The 18,694-nt window shown below is 33.9% G+C and overlaps 3 protein-coding genes across 5 annotated transcripts; 1 reads left to right on the top strand and 2 right to left on the bottom strand.

Moving 5' to 3' along the window:
* Window position 1: 1 nt before the first annotated feature.
* Gdi (GDP dissociation inhibitor) lies at window positions 2-7,289 on the top strand. The gene is made up of 5 exons (XM_070293735.1): window positions 2-598; window positions 4,225-4,638; window positions 4,821-5,034; window positions 5,107-5,289; window positions 5,539-7,289. The coding sequence occupies exons 1-5, from the start codon at window positions 438-440 to the stop codon at window positions 5,893-5,895; spliced, it is 1,329 nt and encodes a 442-aa protein (XP_070149836.1). The 5' UTR covers window positions 2-437; the 3' UTR covers window positions 5,896-7,289.
* A 22-nt stretch (window positions 7,290-7,311) lies between these two features.
* On the bottom strand, window positions 7,312-11,837 carry Aasdh (Aminoadipate-semialdehyde dehydrogenase). Of its 2 annotated transcripts, XM_070293727.1 has the most exons (11): window positions 11,651-11,837; window positions 11,263-11,524; window positions 10,693-11,148; window positions 10,230-10,603; window positions 10,026-10,114; window positions 9,383-9,914; window positions 9,016-9,274; window positions 8,791-8,939; window positions 8,559-8,722; window positions 8,199-8,462; window positions 7,312-8,130 (listed from the first exon to the last, which is right to left on the bottom strand). In XM_070293727.1, exons 1-11 carry the CDS (start codon window positions 11,661-11,663, stop codon window positions 7,741-7,743), a joined length of 2,952 nt encoding a protein of 983 aa, XP_070149828.1. In that variant the 5' UTR covers window positions 11,664-11,837; the 3' UTR covers window positions 7,312-7,740. The 2 variants fall into 2 exon arrangements, with proteins under 2 accessions (XP_070149828.1, XP_070149827.1); XM_070293726.1 differs by having other exon boundaries at window positions 9,016-9,914.
* A 564-nt stretch (window positions 11,838-12,401) lies between these two features.
* On the bottom strand, window positions 12,402-14,620 carry Skpa (SKP1-related A). 2 transcript variants are annotated; one of them, XM_070293778.1, is made up of 3 exons: window positions 14,377-14,620; window positions 13,092-13,370; window positions 12,405-12,948 (listed from the first exon to the last, which is right to left on the bottom strand). In XM_070293778.1, exons 2-3 carry the CDS (start codon window positions 13,368-13,370, stop codon window positions 12,739-12,741), a joined length of 489 nt encoding a protein of 162 aa, XP_070149879.1. In that variant the 5' UTR covers window positions 14,377-14,620; the 3' UTR covers window positions 12,405-12,738. The 2 variants fall into 2 exon arrangements, with proteins under 2 accessions (XP_070149878.1, XP_070149879.1); XM_070293777.1 differs by lacking the exon at window positions 14,377-14,620 and having other exon boundaries at window positions 12,402-12,948; window positions 13,092-13,376.
* Between the last annotated feature and the right edge of the window lie 4,074 nt (window positions 14,621-18,694).

Raw genomic sequence — 18,694 nt, 5'->3', positions numbered from 1 at the left:
ACTCGTTACGTATACCGTGCTGTATCCAGCCTTAGTGCCTCTTCGCAACGCGGGACGCAGCCTAGTGGAAAAGTTGGACGTCACCGCCGTCACTGCCACCGCCTGACCGCCACCGTCACCGCCGCCGCCGCCGCCACCGCCGCCGTCATCGCCGTCGACACGGAGTAGCAAAAGAGAAAGAACTGGTCTTCCTTCCGCTTCGCGCCGTACCGTGTCGTGTCGTGTCGTTTGGTATCGCGTAGGAATCGCGCGACGCGAATATTCTCGACTTCGTGTGCAGGAGGATCGCGAGAGACGAAGAAGAAGAAACGTATACGTTCGAGACACACTCGGTCGCTTCGACAGCAGCGCGACAGTTCGCACGACAGCTTATACTCGCCTATCTTCGCTCTCTTGCCTCTTCTTCGCGGATCCGGCTCCTCTAACTCGGCGCGAACATGAATGAGGAATACGACGCGATCGTGCTCGGCACCGGCCTCAAGGAGTGCATCCTCTCGGGCATGCTCTCCGTCAGCGGTAAACGAGTGCTTCACATCGACCGCAACAAGTATTACGGTGGCGAATCGGCCTCCATCACGCCCCTCGAGGACCTGTTCGGGTAAGTGCTCCTTTTGCCCTTCGTTTCCCCCTTGTCTTTCCCATCTCCGTATCCTTTTCGTAGTCTTTCCATCAATCGACACGAGGATCCAGGGAGCGTTCAAGACACCTGCGGGGCATCGAACGTCTCCTTATAGACGTTTTTTTAAACATTTATGTCATATCACAAAGATCTTTCTTCTCCTTCTCCTTCTCCTCCTCTCGCGACATATAGGCGGGAGACACGCTGTCAACAGCTGGACGTATGATTACGGATATTGATACGGGAATTTCCTTCCTCTTCCTGCCGATCGAATTCTCTTACCGGTCGATTATCTCCGCGGACAGAGAGATAGAGAGAGAGAGAGAGAGAGAGAGAGAGAGTGAGAAGCTACAGCGAGAGAAGAAGGAGGAGGAGGAGGGAGAAAGAGAGAGAAGATACGTTCCCGCGAGGAACGCACCGAATCGTCGGAACTGCGTCGTATATGGCAAGGGTAAAGGGTTGGAGGGGGAGCGTCTATCGATTCTCGAGCCCGCATTACCGTGACGCGCGCTAATCGACGCCGCAAATTGTCCAAATTTCTTGTTTCGCGACTGATCGAAGTCGAAATATGCCTAATGCAGGTAATATATATATATATCTCGCTCTCTTTATCGATTTTACTTTTGTGTAAATCGTGTCAGAATTATATATTAGAATATAATATATAATAGAGTAATTATATTTCTCCCCCCCCCTTCCTCCCCCCCTTTAGGAGATGTTATGTTTTAGACCATCTTCAAGAAAATATTGTAAAAGTCAATATACATAATCGCAATAATAATTGTTACAGGTAAAAACCGCTCGAAATACGTTACAATAAGATATCAAGCTTAAGAAAAAAATGTAGGAAAAAAGAGGAATGGAAGAAAAACAGAAGCTCGAACGAATAAACAGATTTATTAATACGATGTTGGAATATTTTGGAGCACAGAGACGGACATTGTATTTAATTCTAAGTATAACGAGCGCCCGACACTAATTGCGAATTCCGTTTGTTGCTACCGGTCGAAAGTACATAGCGGAAAGTTCGGTTCTCGTCGGCCTCGCAACGGTTACACTTGAATGTAAAGAGAGAGCAAGAGGGATAGGAAGGGAGGAGGAGACGGTATCCGCCCTCCGTGCGAGAGAGAGAGAGAGAGAGAGAACTTGTTCGATTGAACGTGGCAAAATTGTCATCGCCGTGATCAGATTTCGCCCTACTCTACTTCTTCAATCCTTCGCCGCGATTTAATTTATTTTTATACTTGTTTTTATTTCCTATTTTTCTATTTTTTTTCTACACGTTTTTCTGTCTTACGTTTTGTTTTTTTTTCTCTCTTTCTTTGTTATCATTTATTTTCTTTTCTTGTTTGCTTTTCTTTTTTTATGATTCTTTGTTTTTATATTTTATTATTTCCCTTTTCTTTCTCATGTCAAGTTACACTTTTCGCGAACACAACGATCTTATTGCGTTCGTCAATATTTTATTGAGAAACTCCCGGCAAGCGGTAGAATTATAATAATATGTTGACATGATTCAGTAGATTTTAACGTATATATACGTAGGTCTACAGAATCTTATATTGATTTGCTGCATCGTTACTCGTACAAGAAATATTTTTCCATAATTGTCAACTCGATACAAAATATCGCTATTCTCATTTGTCATTATAGCGTTAATTATATAGCAAACATAATTAGATTTTGAATCAGTACGACGATTATTTTCACGACTTTTTCTTTCTTTGTCCGGTTATATATACAATCTTTTTGCGAATTTTTCACAAAATATGTAATTTCTTTCAATATCAGTCATTAACGAATTTAGATTAATTTCATGGTGAAAGCTACGGCAGGATATAAAATATTTTAGCAGATAATGATGTTGCTTTGTGAATGTTTGTGAAAATTTTAAATAATTTTATTTAATTATTAATAAATTTGTTTTATCTTCCGTTGCGATAAAAACGATAAATGCGCTATAGATGCAATTGTACGAAATACACATATTGTTATTGTGATACACATAAACAGATAAGAAAGATAACGGAAAAAGATAATGTTCAAGATGTTTCACGTTGTTTTCGGTTCACTGCAATTTCACCGTGGCGTATCTCCATCGGTCGTTTCGCATTGATAATCGCGTAAAAAATGCGATCAAGTGTCAAAGGTTTACGATCATTCTTCTCTCTTTCTTTCTCTCTCTGGAATCTTTTTCCTTTTCCATTTCTCTTACCGCGACGTTTCATTATATAGCGACTGCGTATTCTGTTGAAAAGTACAATGTCATCTGAAAAACGCGGATATCCTGTTGCAAGCATTTGATATACCCGTTACATTCTTTTGTACAGCAACGCGCGCGGATATGAAAGTCCGTCGAAGTCGAGGAGGAGGAGGAAGAGACTCCATTCGCGCCGAATACAGGTGGAAAGCGGAACGACGACCGTTTCGAAGAGATTGCACGTAATTATGTGCTTCGCGGAAAAACGCACGTCGCGACACGCGAATCCCGGTAGTTTTCCGTCTCGTGATTACGAATGCAAATCTGACGAATCTGGACGAGTGGAAAAAGTAATTAGCCTTAATTTAAAATGCGAATAGACATGCCGTGTAATACATATTTCTCTTCACATACTTTCTTCACCATTTACAATAATATCTTTCTCTCTAACATGTACAGTATATTGTATTTTTTAATTATACAAAAATTTCCGTAATTTTATATATACTTTTGTATAATAATTATAAAATTGATTAAAATATGTATATAAAACTAAAATGGATCCATACACACAGAAGTAAAAACAATGGATTGCGCAAAGAGAATAATTGGACCACTGTGCATCACATCTCTACATCGCCCATAAAATTGTGCAATAGGATGCTCGACGGATTCGTGCCTTGCATTATTGGTACAGAGAAGGCAATAACGAAAATCATCGCGAGCTCTCAATAAATCATTATCGCGCAGCTAATCCATTCGTACCTATCGCGCTATCAATAAATTGCTGTCCTTGATGGTCGCGATATCGCTCAATCATCATTTAGTGACAAGTTGTCAATTGGATGAATACAACGGATGCAGATTCATGAACAACATTTACGTCATATATTATTGCTTTATACAACGGAACAGAACCTCTATGTAAAAATAATTCTTATTCTGAACGTAGATAAAACCTACGGAAGCGGAAGCGTTCGACATGAGCGTTTAATTATGATTAATAAGATTGATAAGCAACTATCGACTAACGACTAACTATTGTAGTTGATACCTTGTTCGTGACAGATCCCTTTATTAATTTTCGTAACCAAATTTTTCTTCGTGATAAATTCTCGTAAGATAATTAAAAGATAGAAGAGACACACACACACACACACACACACACACACACACACACACACATATATATATATATATATATATATATATAACGCCTAATTATCTCGTGAAAAGGAATTATTTTTAATTAAATTTGGTTTTATTTTATCAAACTTTATTGTACATTATGTTATTTAAAACTTAATATACTATATAGATAAACTTATTACATAAGTAAAAATTAATTATTTTGCGATTACGTGTTGTATTATTGCTTATTCATAATGATATTTACATTGTTTAGAAAATTCAAGGCACCGCCGCCGGACGAGAGTTATGGCCGTGGCCGGGACTGGAATGTCGACCTGATTCCTAAGTTTCTGATGGCAAATGGTCTTCTTGTCAAGCTACTCATTCACACGGGTGTAACGCGTTATCTGGAATTTAAGTCGGTGGAGGGCTCATACGTGTACAAATCGGGCAAAATCTCCAAGGTGCCGATTGATCAACAGGAGGCTCTGTCCAGCGATCTGATGGGTTTGTTCGAGAAGCGGCGGTTCCGCAACTTTCTCATGTGGGTGCAGAATATGCAGGAAGACGATCCAAAGACGTGGGACGGCTTCGATCCCTTCAACAACAATATGAGCGCGCTCTACAACAAATTCAATCTCGACAAAAACACGCAGGACTTTACTGGGCACGCATTAGCGTTGTATAGGTAATATTTGATTAAGATTTATTTCAAAGAGATTAAATTGTCGTGAGATTAAAAAAAATCCAATAAACGCATTCCTTTCCATTGTTTTTTGTGAGAATGCTTTTTATAAAAATCTATTAAATATCTATCTATCAATGTCCATTTTTTAAGTATGTTTATTTGTTTATTTGTTTTTTAATCAGGGATGATGACTACATAGGCCAAACCGCGATAATGACCATCAGGAGGATCAAATTATACAGCGACAGTTTAGCGCGATACGGAAAGTCGCCGTATCTCTATCCGATGTACGGTCTGGGCGAACTTCCTCAGGGATTCGCGCGACTTAGCGCCATTTACGGCGGCACGTATATGCTGGACAAGCCGATCGACGAAATCGTCATGAAGGATGGCAAAGTGAGTGTCTTGTTATGTTTGTCGTATCTCGGTGATTAAACTCAGTTGCTGAAATTGATCATTATTTTCTAGGTGATTGGCGTCCGTTCCGGCGATGAGACAGCTCAATGTAAACAAGTTTTTTGTGATCCTACGTACGTACCCGACTGCGTGAAAAAAGTCGGTCAAGTGATAAGATGCATATGCCTTATGGATCATCCGATTCCGAGCACGACTGACGCGCTATCCACGCAAATCATTATTCCTCAGAAGCAGGTAATTGAACATTATGCATCTCTTTCCTTAAGCGTATGTTAAGATTCCAAGAATTGTAATTGCATTTTGATATAGCCTTTTCTCTTTTATTTTAAAGAACTACAATATAACAATTCGTTTTAAATTTTAAGATTTAACATAAAATACTTTACAAATTATTTATTCGCATAGATATGAATTTTGATATTGTAATATTTGTAAGGATTTCTTATTTGTCTTATATATTCAAGCGTTTCATTCTTTCCACAGGTCGGTCGCAATTCCGACATCTATGTGTCTCTTGTGTCGCATACTCATCAAGTAGCGGCGAAGGGCTGGTTTATCGCTATGGTCTCGACCACGGTGGAGACAAAAAATCCAGAAGCTGAGATCAAACCTGGTCTGGATTTGCTCGGCCCGATCAAACAGAAGTTTGTCAGCATTTCTGACTATATGATGCCGGTGGATGATGGTCTCAACAGTCAGATATTTATATCCACTAGTTATGATGCGACCACACATTTCGAGACAACCTGCTTAGATGTGCTCGATATATTCAAGCGTGCCACCGGTGAGGAATTTGACTTCAACAAGGTTAAGCATGAGCTTGGCGACGAGGATCAGTAACCATAATTACGGAGTGTGCACGTGCATTTTACATCATAATACACCATAGGAAAATCGAAACGCTCAGTGAATTCGCATATTCGAGTAAACAAGAAACCATAACTCGATCGCCGACCGCATCGGCATGCGACAGTGTCTCAAGGCAGATATCACGAACTAGATGTCACGCTTGCGAACAGACCTGTGCCTAATTATGTTAAATAGGTTCTCTTTGATAGAGGATGAAAAACGAAGGTAAAGTTGGCTAAATTTTCTCTCTTTCTTTCTATCTCTATCCTACTTCGTCCTAATCTCATTTCCTGCTGTTTCTACAAACTTCAAAATCCTGTTCGAAAGCAACACGAATTCTCTACTACATTTACATGAAAAAACTCTTGGACTATATTTCTACGACTTCAGGTATCGGATTATAAGATTAGATCTCTTCTTGTAAATTTATATTTCACATGAAACTAAATCCGATCTGCCAATATATGTTCAAACAAAAGATAATAAAAAAAGATAAAGATAATCTCAAGATGTCTGTGTCACACTGTGTGTATACAATATATATGTATCATATTTTATTTATCGAAGTATAAGTGGTATTCATTGGCAGATTACATTGTACAAAAAGGAATCGATATAGATACATCACTACATAAGAAATATAATATACCGTTAAATTGACAATTGATTAATAATAACAAACAATATAAGTATCATATCTGTCTAGGCTAGAATTTCTATAGATATAGACAAGATGTTTCTGGAAAATTTCGGAAATTATGTCTGAAAAAGTTTACGTTGTCTGAATGGTAATTAACTATAGGTTATGTCTAAGTTGCATTTATGGAACAAAGATTGAGCAATGATTTAGTTTTATATGAATTGTTAAGAATCACGGACATATAGGTGTTCCATCGATGACTCTCCATTGCTTGTCGATTATCTAATAAAATTAGAAATAATATGCCGATATAACGCATAATATGTCGATATTCACGCTCGTATATATAATTATAATTATAACTATGTTTCATCTATATTTGTTTATTCTTATTGAAGAGTTCTCATTTAGGAAACAAATTGATTAGGTATCTTCAACGTGCGGAAAACAGAATTAGGGAAAAGTCGCATGTTCGTATACACTTGAGATAAAATCGATGGAAAGTGAAAAAAAAAAGATTGATATCGAAAAGTTGGAACGAAGAGGAGGATATCCAAACTCTCTGGAGTGGCCAAGCATTTCACATTATATAGAGATATTATTATAGATCTATATAGTATATATTATAAAAAAGATATGTATACACATATATATATATATAAATATGAGAAGGTGGAGTCGTTGGAATATTGTTGTTTCGTGTGAGCTTGAGATCCGGATTATTTCTTTTGCATAATAAAAAAAATGCTGGCGTATATCGTAATATTATTATGTTACCTGATAAAACGAAGAGCGTAAATATTTGCATATGCTCACAGAATAAATGAACGGCAAATTAATGGATAAGTATCGGAAGAAGAGATGGATCGGCTGTTTTTTTAGATTAACCTTTTTGTTTGCACTCTCGCATGGGTTACTACAATGATACACTACAATTTCACATTACGTACGAAAATCTAGTAGAAAGGATGGAGAGGTATATTCAGATAACATATATTTCTCAACCGCGACGGATACCTTTCACAATTATCCATTAACTTGTAATACACGAGAGCAGAATAGATATAAATAATATTGTATTAATCGTGTACCTTTTGCGATTTGCCGACCAGTCTCGCTTAAATCGGGATGAATATGAGGCACTTAGAGCGATAGTCACATTTTTTGTACACAAAAATTTTAATGTTATTTTTACATTATGCCGCACATAATCTCAAAACATAAAGATTATTATCTCGGCATCCCAAGACAACGAGATCGTTGTGTACAACTGGCGAGGAAAACGTTTCGCCGGGAAGTTGCTTGATCGCCAACAATTTACCTTCCGAAAGATCGAATATTTTAAGGATACCATCTGTACACGCTACAAATATACGTCCATCTTCGCACCAAGGAGTCGCAAAAATAGGCGAAGGCAATAGTAATGTATATTTCAATTTTGGTTCATTTCCTTCAGTCATCTTCCATGGCATCTCCAAACAATACACATGTTTGTTATGGCTAGCCAAAATAACATATTCGTTGTTATCGACATTCCATATCACGGGATATGAAAACACATTGCCGTGTATCGCATATCGCCACATCTGCAATGATAAAAATTTGCTTACAACAAATATTGAGCGACAGAAGAAAGAGAGAGGTAGCTGTCTACCTGACAACCGGTTTCGATATCGAAACAATACAATGCTCCAGCCACGGAACAAAATAATACGTATTTGGTTCGAAGAACAACAGGTGCGACGAAAATCGGATCCCGCAATTTATGTTTCCACGTAATCTGTCCGGAAGATTGCTGCAGGGCCAAGCACGAACCATCCAGCGTCCCGAAAAGAACCGAAGTCGATTGTCGATGCAAACAACCGGTAGCACAGATTCCACTTTCGCTCGCTTCAGTTTTCCATATTTGAGTACCGTCCTAATAGATATATAAAGATATCTAATTATATCTATATTAATGCTAATAATTAATAACATCTTCAAGGTAGTAGTATCGATTTAACACTAGGTCTACCTCTATCGAAAGACAGTATACATAGTGATCGTAGGAACCCACAAATATTTTACTCCCTTGTGGGCACGTTATTGCCGTGCATTTCACCATATCTTGCGTTTGAAATTTCCAAATTATTTCACCAGTTTTTAAATGGACACAGTACACATACCCATCATAACAACCTATCGATATCACTTGTTAATTAATAATTTGTAAATCGCATTGTATTAATATCAAGCCATATACTTACCTACAATGCCGCGAAATTCAGCCAGGACTAAAACAGAAGCTTCTATCCTATCTGGTAATTTTATCTCGTACGATCTATTATTGGTTTCTAGCAAGTCAACAGTACATATAATGCCGAAATGTGAGCCGACTGTTGCGTACAATTCTGTTCTAAAAAATAACAAACGCATATGAAAAAGGCATATCTTTTCGATTAAAATTTTTTTTTTTTCTAAGTTATCCTTACTTGGAATAACGGTAGACAATTGGCGAGGCATCGATGCACTTTTGCAAATTATATGTCGCTAACACTTTAATACTCGATATATTTTTTTCTTGTGAGAAAGCAGTACTTTCTTCTTGTATTAATATATTGCTGTAAATTTTTCCTCTACATTTGTACCACTGACGAAAATTTTCTTTATTTGACAATGATGGAGAATTATTCGATGATGATTGTCTTGTTACAGATTCTTTTGCATTAAACATTTTTTGGTAAGATTTGTCTTCAAAAGAAATGCTGCGATTGATATTCTGGCTGCAGTCTTGTTCAATTAAAGTATCTCTAATATAATTGACGCATTCGTTACATGTAACATCCTTAAGTAACATACCAATTAATTCGGGGAACTCTGCATTAAAGGCTTCAGTGGCAGTGCTTGAGATTTGAAGCGCTGCTATTGACGTACCGCCTGACGTTAAAAAACCGGTGCCTTTGGATTTTACATGATTGTTCCACAAGTTTCTAAATATTTCCTCCGCATCAGTACACAAATCGTTTACAGTGATAATTTCTGTTTCAGATTCTTGGCATATTTTTTTTAATGATGCATGGCAAATCTTTCCACTAGTGGTAAAATTAAAATCATCTATTATAATTATTTTATCAGGCTTATAGATCGTTGGTAATATTTTTAGATGCGCCATTATATCTTCTTTTAATTTTAAAAATTCTTCTTTGGGTTTTGTAGTAGATACACATAAATATAATTTGTGACTTTTTGCATCCCAGAAAGTGGAACAAATTCGTATAAAATTTAATTCCGTCACGACTTTCTCGAGTTTCCATAAATTCACTTTATTTCCAAATCTTTTTATGATATTATTTCGTCTTCCTTTATAAAATATTCTACCCCGATCATCTATCTAAAAAGAAAAAAAAATAATATAAATTCGAAAATTTTTTAAATAAAAATATTTAATTTGAAGAAAATTAAAAAATTATATTTTGTCAAAGAGAGGATCAAACTTACTCACTGAGACTATATCGCCAGTACTACGAAAAATTGGCTTATTTAAATCTTCATCAATTTCATTTTCAATGATACAAATTCTATTGATACTTCCTATATTGAAAATATTAAAAAAATAATTTATATAAAATTAAATTCCACAAACATATTTTACAAATAATATTATACATTATATATTTCTTGTTTAATTGTAATGTTAAAAACTAACCAATATAAAGAGTGCCTTCACCACTAGTTATCATTTCATTATCTTCATTCCTAATTTGAAATATAGTTTCTGACAATGGTTCACCTAAATAAGATTCATCTACGTCATTTCTGGCGATTTCGTTAATACTGGACCAACACGATATTTCGGTTATACCATAGATATTAAATAATCGTGTCATGTTCTGCAAATGACTAGCTTTTAATATTAATTTCATACTAGGAAATGGTTCTCCACCCAAGAGAAGAACTCTTAACTGAGAATCTTTATCCAAGATTGTTGTCTTCAAACGTTCAGTGGTCCACATGTTAAAAAGAAGTGATGGAGTAATTTGTAGAACCGTTACATGGGCATGGAATATCTCCTCTAAGAATCTAAAAAATATTTTTATTTGTATATATATTATAAATCTTATCTTATTTCCTTTAGTATTTTTCAAACTTGTTGTATAATAGTTATTCACCTGTCAGCTTCATTTTTTAATGGTTTTGAAACCATAAATAGAGTTGCAGTGCAGGAAAAATTTAAGAAAACTTCCACTATACTAGGATCAAAGGTAAAATTTGTAAGTTGCGCAATTTTATCAGAGTTTGTTATATAAAGAATTCTCCTTAAATCTATAATATTTGGCAATATGCAGGAATGTAGCACTTTAACAATTTTTGGGATTCCGGTTGAGCCTGAAGTGGCAACTGCATACGCAAAACGATACCATCTTCTATTAATGTTCTTTCCTTGGACATTTATTAATTTTGTCAAATATATAGGTTGCCCATGAATATTGAATTGACATATGATCTCTTTGTTGGATGTCACACATTTCATAAAAACATAGTTTACATGTAAACTGGAAAGCATCTGTTTATATGTTGATGAATCTGCAGGTACATTGAAAAAAGCATGTCCACTATCAAGGATCCTGCCAAGAAATATGATGAATTTAAAATAAATATTTATCATATATATTACAAACGTAATATATATACAATAAAGTAATGAATGGAATTTTTATAGAAACATTTAAATTTCTTACCCAAGCATTAAAGAAGGAACACAGTATTCTAAAATATCCAAGTTAATACCGATAAATTCAGGATGCTGTATACGTTTCAAACAATTTGAAACTATTTCTTTCATCACTCGCAATTCATTGTAACTTATAATCTTGACTTCCTTTAAATCGTGATATTCTATAGCTGTTTTATTTAGATTAAGCCAACTACATATATTATATAAAGATTGTTGACAATCTTGCTTATTGTCATCTTGCAATTTTAATCTTTTCGTATCATTAACTAAAAAAAAAACATGAAAAATTTTATAAATGGAAATTTATATTATATGCATTTAGAAATTCGTATTGTTTTCGTAAGATAAAATTATAGCAATTGATTACATATCACATTAATCGATGTACTCACTTGTACGACTCATTGCACATGTAAAGCATATACAAACCCACAAATATTACATGAAAAATATATAGTGTTCTTTTTTTATTTAAATACGTATTAACGTAATTCATGTAAAATTAATTTTTTAAATAAAGATAGAATGTTAAATATTTATTCAAGTCTCGTTGCTGATTATGTTTTGGTATAAAGGTTAGGAGACTGGGTTCTCAACCTGTGATTTATTTGCATATCAAAGATATACAATAATCAAACTAATTAATTTTATGCAACATACAGGATTTAATACGATTAATCAGCAAAATAGTTTTATGCGTTTATAATTATGTTTTTTTCAGTTCCTAGATTTAATTATAATTTAATCGTTTTATTTTTTTTTTTAAGAAAGGATTTGAAGAGAGTGTAGAATATAAATTTTTAAAATCTTTTATTCAATATATCATTAAACTGTGTATACAATTTAGTTTTAAGTAAATCTTTACAATATATTTATGCTAAAAACATTATTAAGCGATTCAATATAAAAGTATTCTTATATCATACTAGTGATATCAAAGAATTTTGTAATATCTAAAGTTTAAAAAGTAAAATATGGATAGAATATATGAGACACAGTAAATTACAATTATTATTTTATATTTATTTAATGAAAATAAATAGTGGATATAGTAGTAGAGGAGGAAAGGTGATCACATAATCTTAAAATTTTTACTTTGAATAAAAGTTTTTAAAATCTTTTATTCAATATATCATTAAACTGTATATATAATGTAGTCTTAAATAAATCTTTATAATATATTTATGCTAAAAACATTATTAAGCGATTCAACATAAAAATACTCCTATATCATACTATAGTGATATCAAAGAATTTTGTATTGTTCTAAAGTTTAAAAAATAAAGTCTGGATAGAATACATGAGACACAGTAAGTTACTATTATTATTTCATGTTTATTTAGTGGAAATAAATAGTAGAGGAGAAAAGGTAGTCATATAATTTTAATATTTTTACCACAATTAGCTGATTTTTTTTTCAAAAAGAACTCTTACTGTAGGGAAATAATGAACTGTTCAACATTCAAAATATTTTTCTATTTTACTTCTCCTCACACCATTCGTTCTCTTTGCGCACCTGCTCTTCCTCCGAAGCAGTAAAGTCATTCTTGATGTTAAATGTTTTACGTATCTCCTCAGGTGTTTTGCCTTTGATCATATTGGCAACGGTTTTGCATGTGACATCTAGGAGACCCTTGATGTCAAGGTAGTTAGCTGCCAAAATCAACTCGAAGAGTGTGCCTTGATCAACCTATAAAATACATATTCATGTTTAAGTTTATAGCAAAATTTAACACCTTTGTCATAGTGTATTCTCGTTTATGTAACATTATTAATATTTATTATAATCCTAAATTTTGTTTGGATTCAGTGTAATTAACAAAGAATGCTTACTTTTAGAAAATCAGCATCCCATGAACTGATGTCATCAGTACGCTTTTCTTTGTTTTCGTCATCTTCTGGTGGTGGAGGGTCATCCTTGTGATATGTAGCCCACTGTATGACTTTTCTGAGAATCGCTGAATTAACATTCGGCAATGGCACAACCTCTTCTTCATCCTCGTCCATACCGAGATCCTCCAACATGGTCTTGATGGTGACCGAACATTTCGCGATCTCAACGTCGACCTCGAAAACCTCGCCATCGGAGCTCTGTAGCTTTATGTTGGGCATCTGCATACATACGAAGGTAGAAATTATATTATTATACGCAAGATAAAAGATGATAACATAAATCAAGCTGATTTTATAATACTTCTTCAGGATAATACATTCTAAGTAAAAGTTCATACTTTTTTTATGAAATAATTAAAGATAATTTAAAAATATATATAATAATTTTGCAATTATTTTTCAAGCGTTTATATTTGCAAGTCTTTTTCGTGGTAGGAATGTTCGTTAAACGAGCAGTGAAACGTGAGTGAAAAATGAAAAAACGAGCAGATGATAAATGGACATGGTTACGAATTGCGAATTGTTGTAGAACAAAGAAAGAAAAAGAGAGAAAGTCACAAGCAAATTTTATTATCCGTAAGTAACCAAGGATCTTTCTTATTGTATGTACATACAAAGCGATGTATATACCACGTTCTCTCTCTCTCTCTCTCTCTCAACATAATCTAACCTAATCTTACAACCCATAAAAGTTTGATCGCACTTGACTGCGTAAAAAGTGAATGTTTGCAAACTTTGAAAAAAAAATTTACTTCTCGTATATATTTATAAACTTTTTCTGAATGATGAAGAAGAGAGGCAAGAGGTTTATAAGAAATTTAAGTTCGAGATTTTTCAATTTCTGTTACCAGAAGATATATGGAATGTAATATGGCAATTTTCAAAATATTCAGAGTATTCAATTACTACGCAACAGCACGAATATAGGCTCTTACTGGCCATAATTGTAATTTAATATCTTTAGGGGGGGGGCTTCTATTTATATATATATATATATATATATATATATATATATATATATATATATATATATATATATATCATTGTTTAACCTAATCGTACTTATATCCCATTTTAATTTATGTATATATACTATTTTTATTCTATATATTATTTCGTTCGATTATTCATATTACAAATCGTTTGGCATATAAAGATCCTTCTACACGGGAGCAAAATATTTTCAACCGCCTGGATTACTAAATCGAAAAAACGTGGTAATTACCTTTTTGATGGTAAAATAGAAACTGTTAATTCAAGCGTCGCTTCTTGCCTCGGAGATTCTCCTTCACGTTCTCGTTGCTGTTTGTCTCGGCTACTCCCTTGGCTTTGCTCCTGATACCTATCTCCGTCCGATACCTGATTTATAATGATCGAGAAGATCAGCTGTGTGCTGTATCACGCTCTGCTCTTCCGATTTTTGTCCGTTCGATGTTCGATGAGAACAAAAATAGGGACAGGCAGAGAAAGCCTGGGGGAGGGGGGGGGAGAGTTTTCCGAGAGTTTCAACGCATCATCTGGAATCAACTGAAACTTCTTAGCCGATTTATTATTCGACACGATCGGTAAGATCACTCTTTACTGTTTCGATGCATACTCGTGCTATACAATAGAATGATATTGGAGATGATGACAGATGGTGCCACAGAGCAATTTTTTTATTGCTAAATTCAGACAATGTACATCGATAGACTAGAGAATATTTGTACGCGTATGTGTTTGCTCAAGAGTATAATGTAACAAAAAAGGTACGATTATAAGATACACGCATATATACAATGTTCACTGTGATATTTTTTAATGAAAATATTTTTCTATCATAGAAAATTTTTCTTTAATTTTCTATTATAGAACATTTTTTCTACTTTTCTCTCTCTCTCTCTCTCCGCGCGCGTATTTTTTCTCTATTATATCATATTCTATCAAAACAATTTTATCGCGATGATACGGTGTTATAGAGCGAGAAGAATCACATGTACATACAAAATAAAGATTTTTTTTTTTTAAATTAAAGAGCTAATATCGATATTTTGTATGTGCTCAATATCGCGTAAGCAGGCAGACGTATTTTGGTCGCGTATACTCTTTTCTCTCAACAAATTAACCGTGATTTTCGAAGGTTAACAAGGGCAGATTATTTACCCGGGCAAAAAGACAAATAACACGTATGTCAAAACGAATGCTCTACGTTTGTTTTGGTTGTTACTGTTATATAGTTTTCAAAGTCTTAGACGAGCCAAGTAATTTGAACTACACGCATGTTTACAATTTTTTTTGGGGGCACGATATATATATCTTATTATTGATTGATTTTTCAACAGAAATTTCGCGTCGAAAAAAGCGCATATAGAATGAAATAAATTAAAACTAAATTAATATTATCAAGTTAGCGTGTTTTATTTCTCGGTTCCATCAAAGAAAATGAATGATATGTAATAATTAAGGATGAAATGTGTAAAGGAGGGTTTATTAGAATCAGAGATTTATTTTACAGTGATTTTTTTATTGTGATTATTTTATTGTAAGACACTTGACAGAAGAAACCAAAATACACGTAATTATCAGCTTTACTCTGATTTACTCTGATGTTATTTACGTTTCTAAATTCTTCGAAATTGTCTTAATTAAAGATTGTAAGATGAAGTAATGTCATACATTTTTCAAGCAAACCCGATAGTTTTTTTGCTTCTCGGGTAAGTCATTGTCCTTCGTCGCGCGCGCGATGACATTTTCTCGATTCCCCTTTCTTGTTACATTGATAATGGAGTCGAAAAAGGTATCAAACATGACGCCGCGATTTTTAGAGGCCATAGAATTACGCACAAATCGCTTCGGTTCCAGGAATCTATAAAGTTCATGATTGCATGCGAAGTGAATGGCGGGCGCCAGCACCCACGCGAAAGATACACATATATGTATACACGCGAGCAGCTAAGTTTGCGAATACGGATAGATTAATTCTCGTTCGGTCCCGCCCTGTTAAAAAAATGCTTTCTCTTTTTTTATCAATCTTGACTCTTGCTCGACTAATAGAAATGAGAAGGGGGAAGGGAAATTTTTTTGGGAGCACGATTCTTTGTGTTGAACATGGCAGTACAAATTCGTCTCAAGGTTGCGAAAAATAAAAGCGAAAACTGAAGAATTTAAAGCGGAATGAACGGAGCAAACTCTCGAGTGAAATACGGATAAATATTGCGAGAAGCTCACTTTGATTTTTATATAGATTGTAATAGATAGAATCTTGCATCGTGTGCACGTTAAATCACGTTGTGGACTTCTAGTTTCTGAGATATATCACTTCAAAATGTTCTACTTTTTATAAACGTTTAAAAATAACATATCTCTTATTCACTATAATATATGTTATTCACTATAATATTATGTGAAAATCAAAATGATCGGTTAAGTGTAACCTTTTCCCAATATTTATCAAAATATATTATGTATACTGGAATTTCTTTCAGGTTTTTCCATAGAAAATTTATTAATCTTTACGAAATTAACTGATTGGTGAACTTTATCGTATAAGTAAACTATATGAGCGATCATTTAATCACTGCTGACTGAACGATTAATTATCATAAGTCGGCTTTTTTTTTTTATGAAATACGAATTTCATCTGACATTTGTCTTCGATGAATTTTTTATTATTCACACATTAGTACGTTTCTTTTGAGTTATACGATTTGTTATTTTCGGAAAATTTCAGATTTTTTGATTCCGAAAAAAGTGAAAAAATGTAACTAATGAAGAGATTGAAAAGAGAGAGAAATCGATAGTGAGACTAGAAAGGTTTAAGGGGAAAGAAAAGGTCACGCCCGATTTACTCAGAATTCATATTACGCGGTATTACATAATTATAACAGTTGGCAATGACAAATTGGATTGCAGTGGTTGAAAAATTTAATTTAAAATGCCCGATGTTTCTTATCATCATTTGATTACCAATTGCGTAATTAGCTGCTAGATATTAGGAAAAAATGACTTTTGCAGGAGGCATTACAATATTAATATTATATAATTCGCGTAATACAAATTCTCCTTGCTTAATTGTTAATTAAAGAAATTCAATGATTATAGAAGTTGCGTAAATACAAGACGCGAAAATGCTGCGATTTGCGCATCACAAAGATTATCGATGCTTATATATTTATTACCGATTATCGAGTTTTTCGTATTGATTTATTAGTCTTGACATTGTATGTACACTGCGATTACTTTTACTCGAGATGCTCTTACTTTGTTTTAGAGTAATGAAGTTTCATTTTCTCGTGAGAAGAACTTTTAATAAGGAAAATTACTTAATGCGTTTGACGCGATTTGCAGAAATAAAATCAGTATTTTTAGAAATTCTAAATACATTATATCAATTTGAAAGAAATCCCTTTTTTTTAAATTACTATTAAGAATAAATATATCATTTGCATTACTCATTTAGACGAACTCACGAATGAAAATATACGTATATCTATATTCTAAATAGAGATTTGAATATTCTCTTCTTATCATAATTTTATCATTCGATCGATTTTTTGCCACAAGATATACTATAGCAGATGTCAAGTTAAATAATCTTTAATATCAAAAAAAAGATCTAATTTTTGGGGGGATTAATGTAAATAACGTCGACGATATGTTAGAGCCGTGCGACTAATTAAATCTTTTAAAAACGCTTTGAAGCCGTCGGGGCTCCTTTTGCCCTCTTTTGGAAGAGTAATAAGTATTTGTCTCTTGACGCGTCTTTCAAGCGATGTCTCAATTTTCCTCGCAAACAATGAATAGCGGCAATAAACGACATCTTTTGATGGCAGCATGTAACGTGCCTAAAAAATCTAACAACGTCGCGGAAATTTAACATAGTAATTATAAAGTCGGCATGCAAGTTTTGTAACTTCTGCCGGATGAGAGGGGAGAGACAGAGACGAGCAAATTAATTCCTCTTGAAGAGAAATATTCTTCGTGGATCAAGCGCAAGATATCTATACGAAAGATATTTATGAAAGCTTGACAACAAAGAAATCATATGATATTCTCCGAATTCACTTATCTATCAACATTTCGAAACAATTCTACTGTCATAGCATCCTGATGTTCTCGAGTCGAAATTTCGCTCCTATTTTTAACCCCAATTTTTTCATGTTTCACAGATTCTAGAAGATTTTGTGATAGATTTAATTGATATAAGATGATTTTTTAAATGCACGATAATATTTTAGAGAATGAATGTACACATATGTAAAATAAGTAAGAAATGTTATTTGAATGTAGATCATATGCACCATTCTGATACCATATGATTTCTGAGTTATGAAATTAAAGAAAATGCTCAAAGTGTCGGTCTTGTGTTTCAATATATGTATGGGGCGCTTTTATATAATAATAGAGTTTCTCACTGAAAAAAATGTTCGAATTGTTTCGAATTGTTTTCAATTTTGTATCTTTTCTTGCAAGCCATGAACATTACTTAATTTGTGTAACATATACACAATAGATTTTAAATTATTGCAGAAATAAAAATTTAATGGGTTTATATCAGGAAATTA

The sequence above is a fragment of the Polyergus mexicanus genome, unplaced genomic scaffold (assembly GCF_030449975.1).
Source record: "Polyergus mexicanus isolate NDT 795.1 unplaced genomic scaffold, iyPolMexi1.0 SCAF_4, whole genome shotgun sequence".
NCBI lineage: Eukaryota > Metazoa > Arthropoda > Insecta > Hymenoptera > Formicidae > Polyergus > Polyergus mexicanus.
The sequence above is the reverse complement of the archived record's forward strand: the minus strand, read 5'-3'. Positions and strand labels throughout refer to the sequence as shown.

What these genes read in the sequence shown, in the direction of transcription:
- Aasdh (XM_070293726.1), bottom strand. An exon ending in ATTGTCTACCGTTATTCCAA is followed by an intron (nt 8,940 to 9,015) that starts GTAAGGATAACT and finishes GTTATTTTTTAG; the next exon opens with AACAGAATTGTACGCAACAG. An exon ending in TATACTGTCTTTCGATAGAG is followed by an intron (nt 8,463 to 8,558) that starts GTAGACCTAGTG and finishes TATATCTATTAG; the next exon opens with GACGGTACTCAAATATGGAA.
- Gdi (XM_070293735.1), top strand. Translation starts at nt 438, where the DNA reads ATGAATGAGGAATACGACGCGATCGTGCTCGGCACCGGCCTCAAGGAG. An exon ending in CACGCATTAGCGTTGTATAG is followed by an intron (nt 4,639 to 4,820) that starts GTAATATTTGAT and finishes TTTTTTAATCAG; the next exon opens with GGATGATGACTACATAGGCC. An exon ending in TCGTCATGAAGGATGGCAAA is followed by an intron (nt 5,035 to 5,106) that starts GTGAGTGTCTTG and finishes ATTATTTTCTAG; the next exon opens with GTGATTGGCGTCCGTTCCGG.
- Skpa (XM_070293777.1), bottom strand. Translation starts at nt 13,376, where the DNA reads ATGCAGATGCCCAACATAAAGCTACAGAGCTCCGATGGCGAGGTTTTC. An exon ending in GGGATGCTGATTTTCTAAAA is followed by an intron (nt 12,949 to 13,091) that starts GTAAGCATTCTT and finishes TGTATTTTATAG; the next exon opens with GTTGATCAAGGCACACTCTT.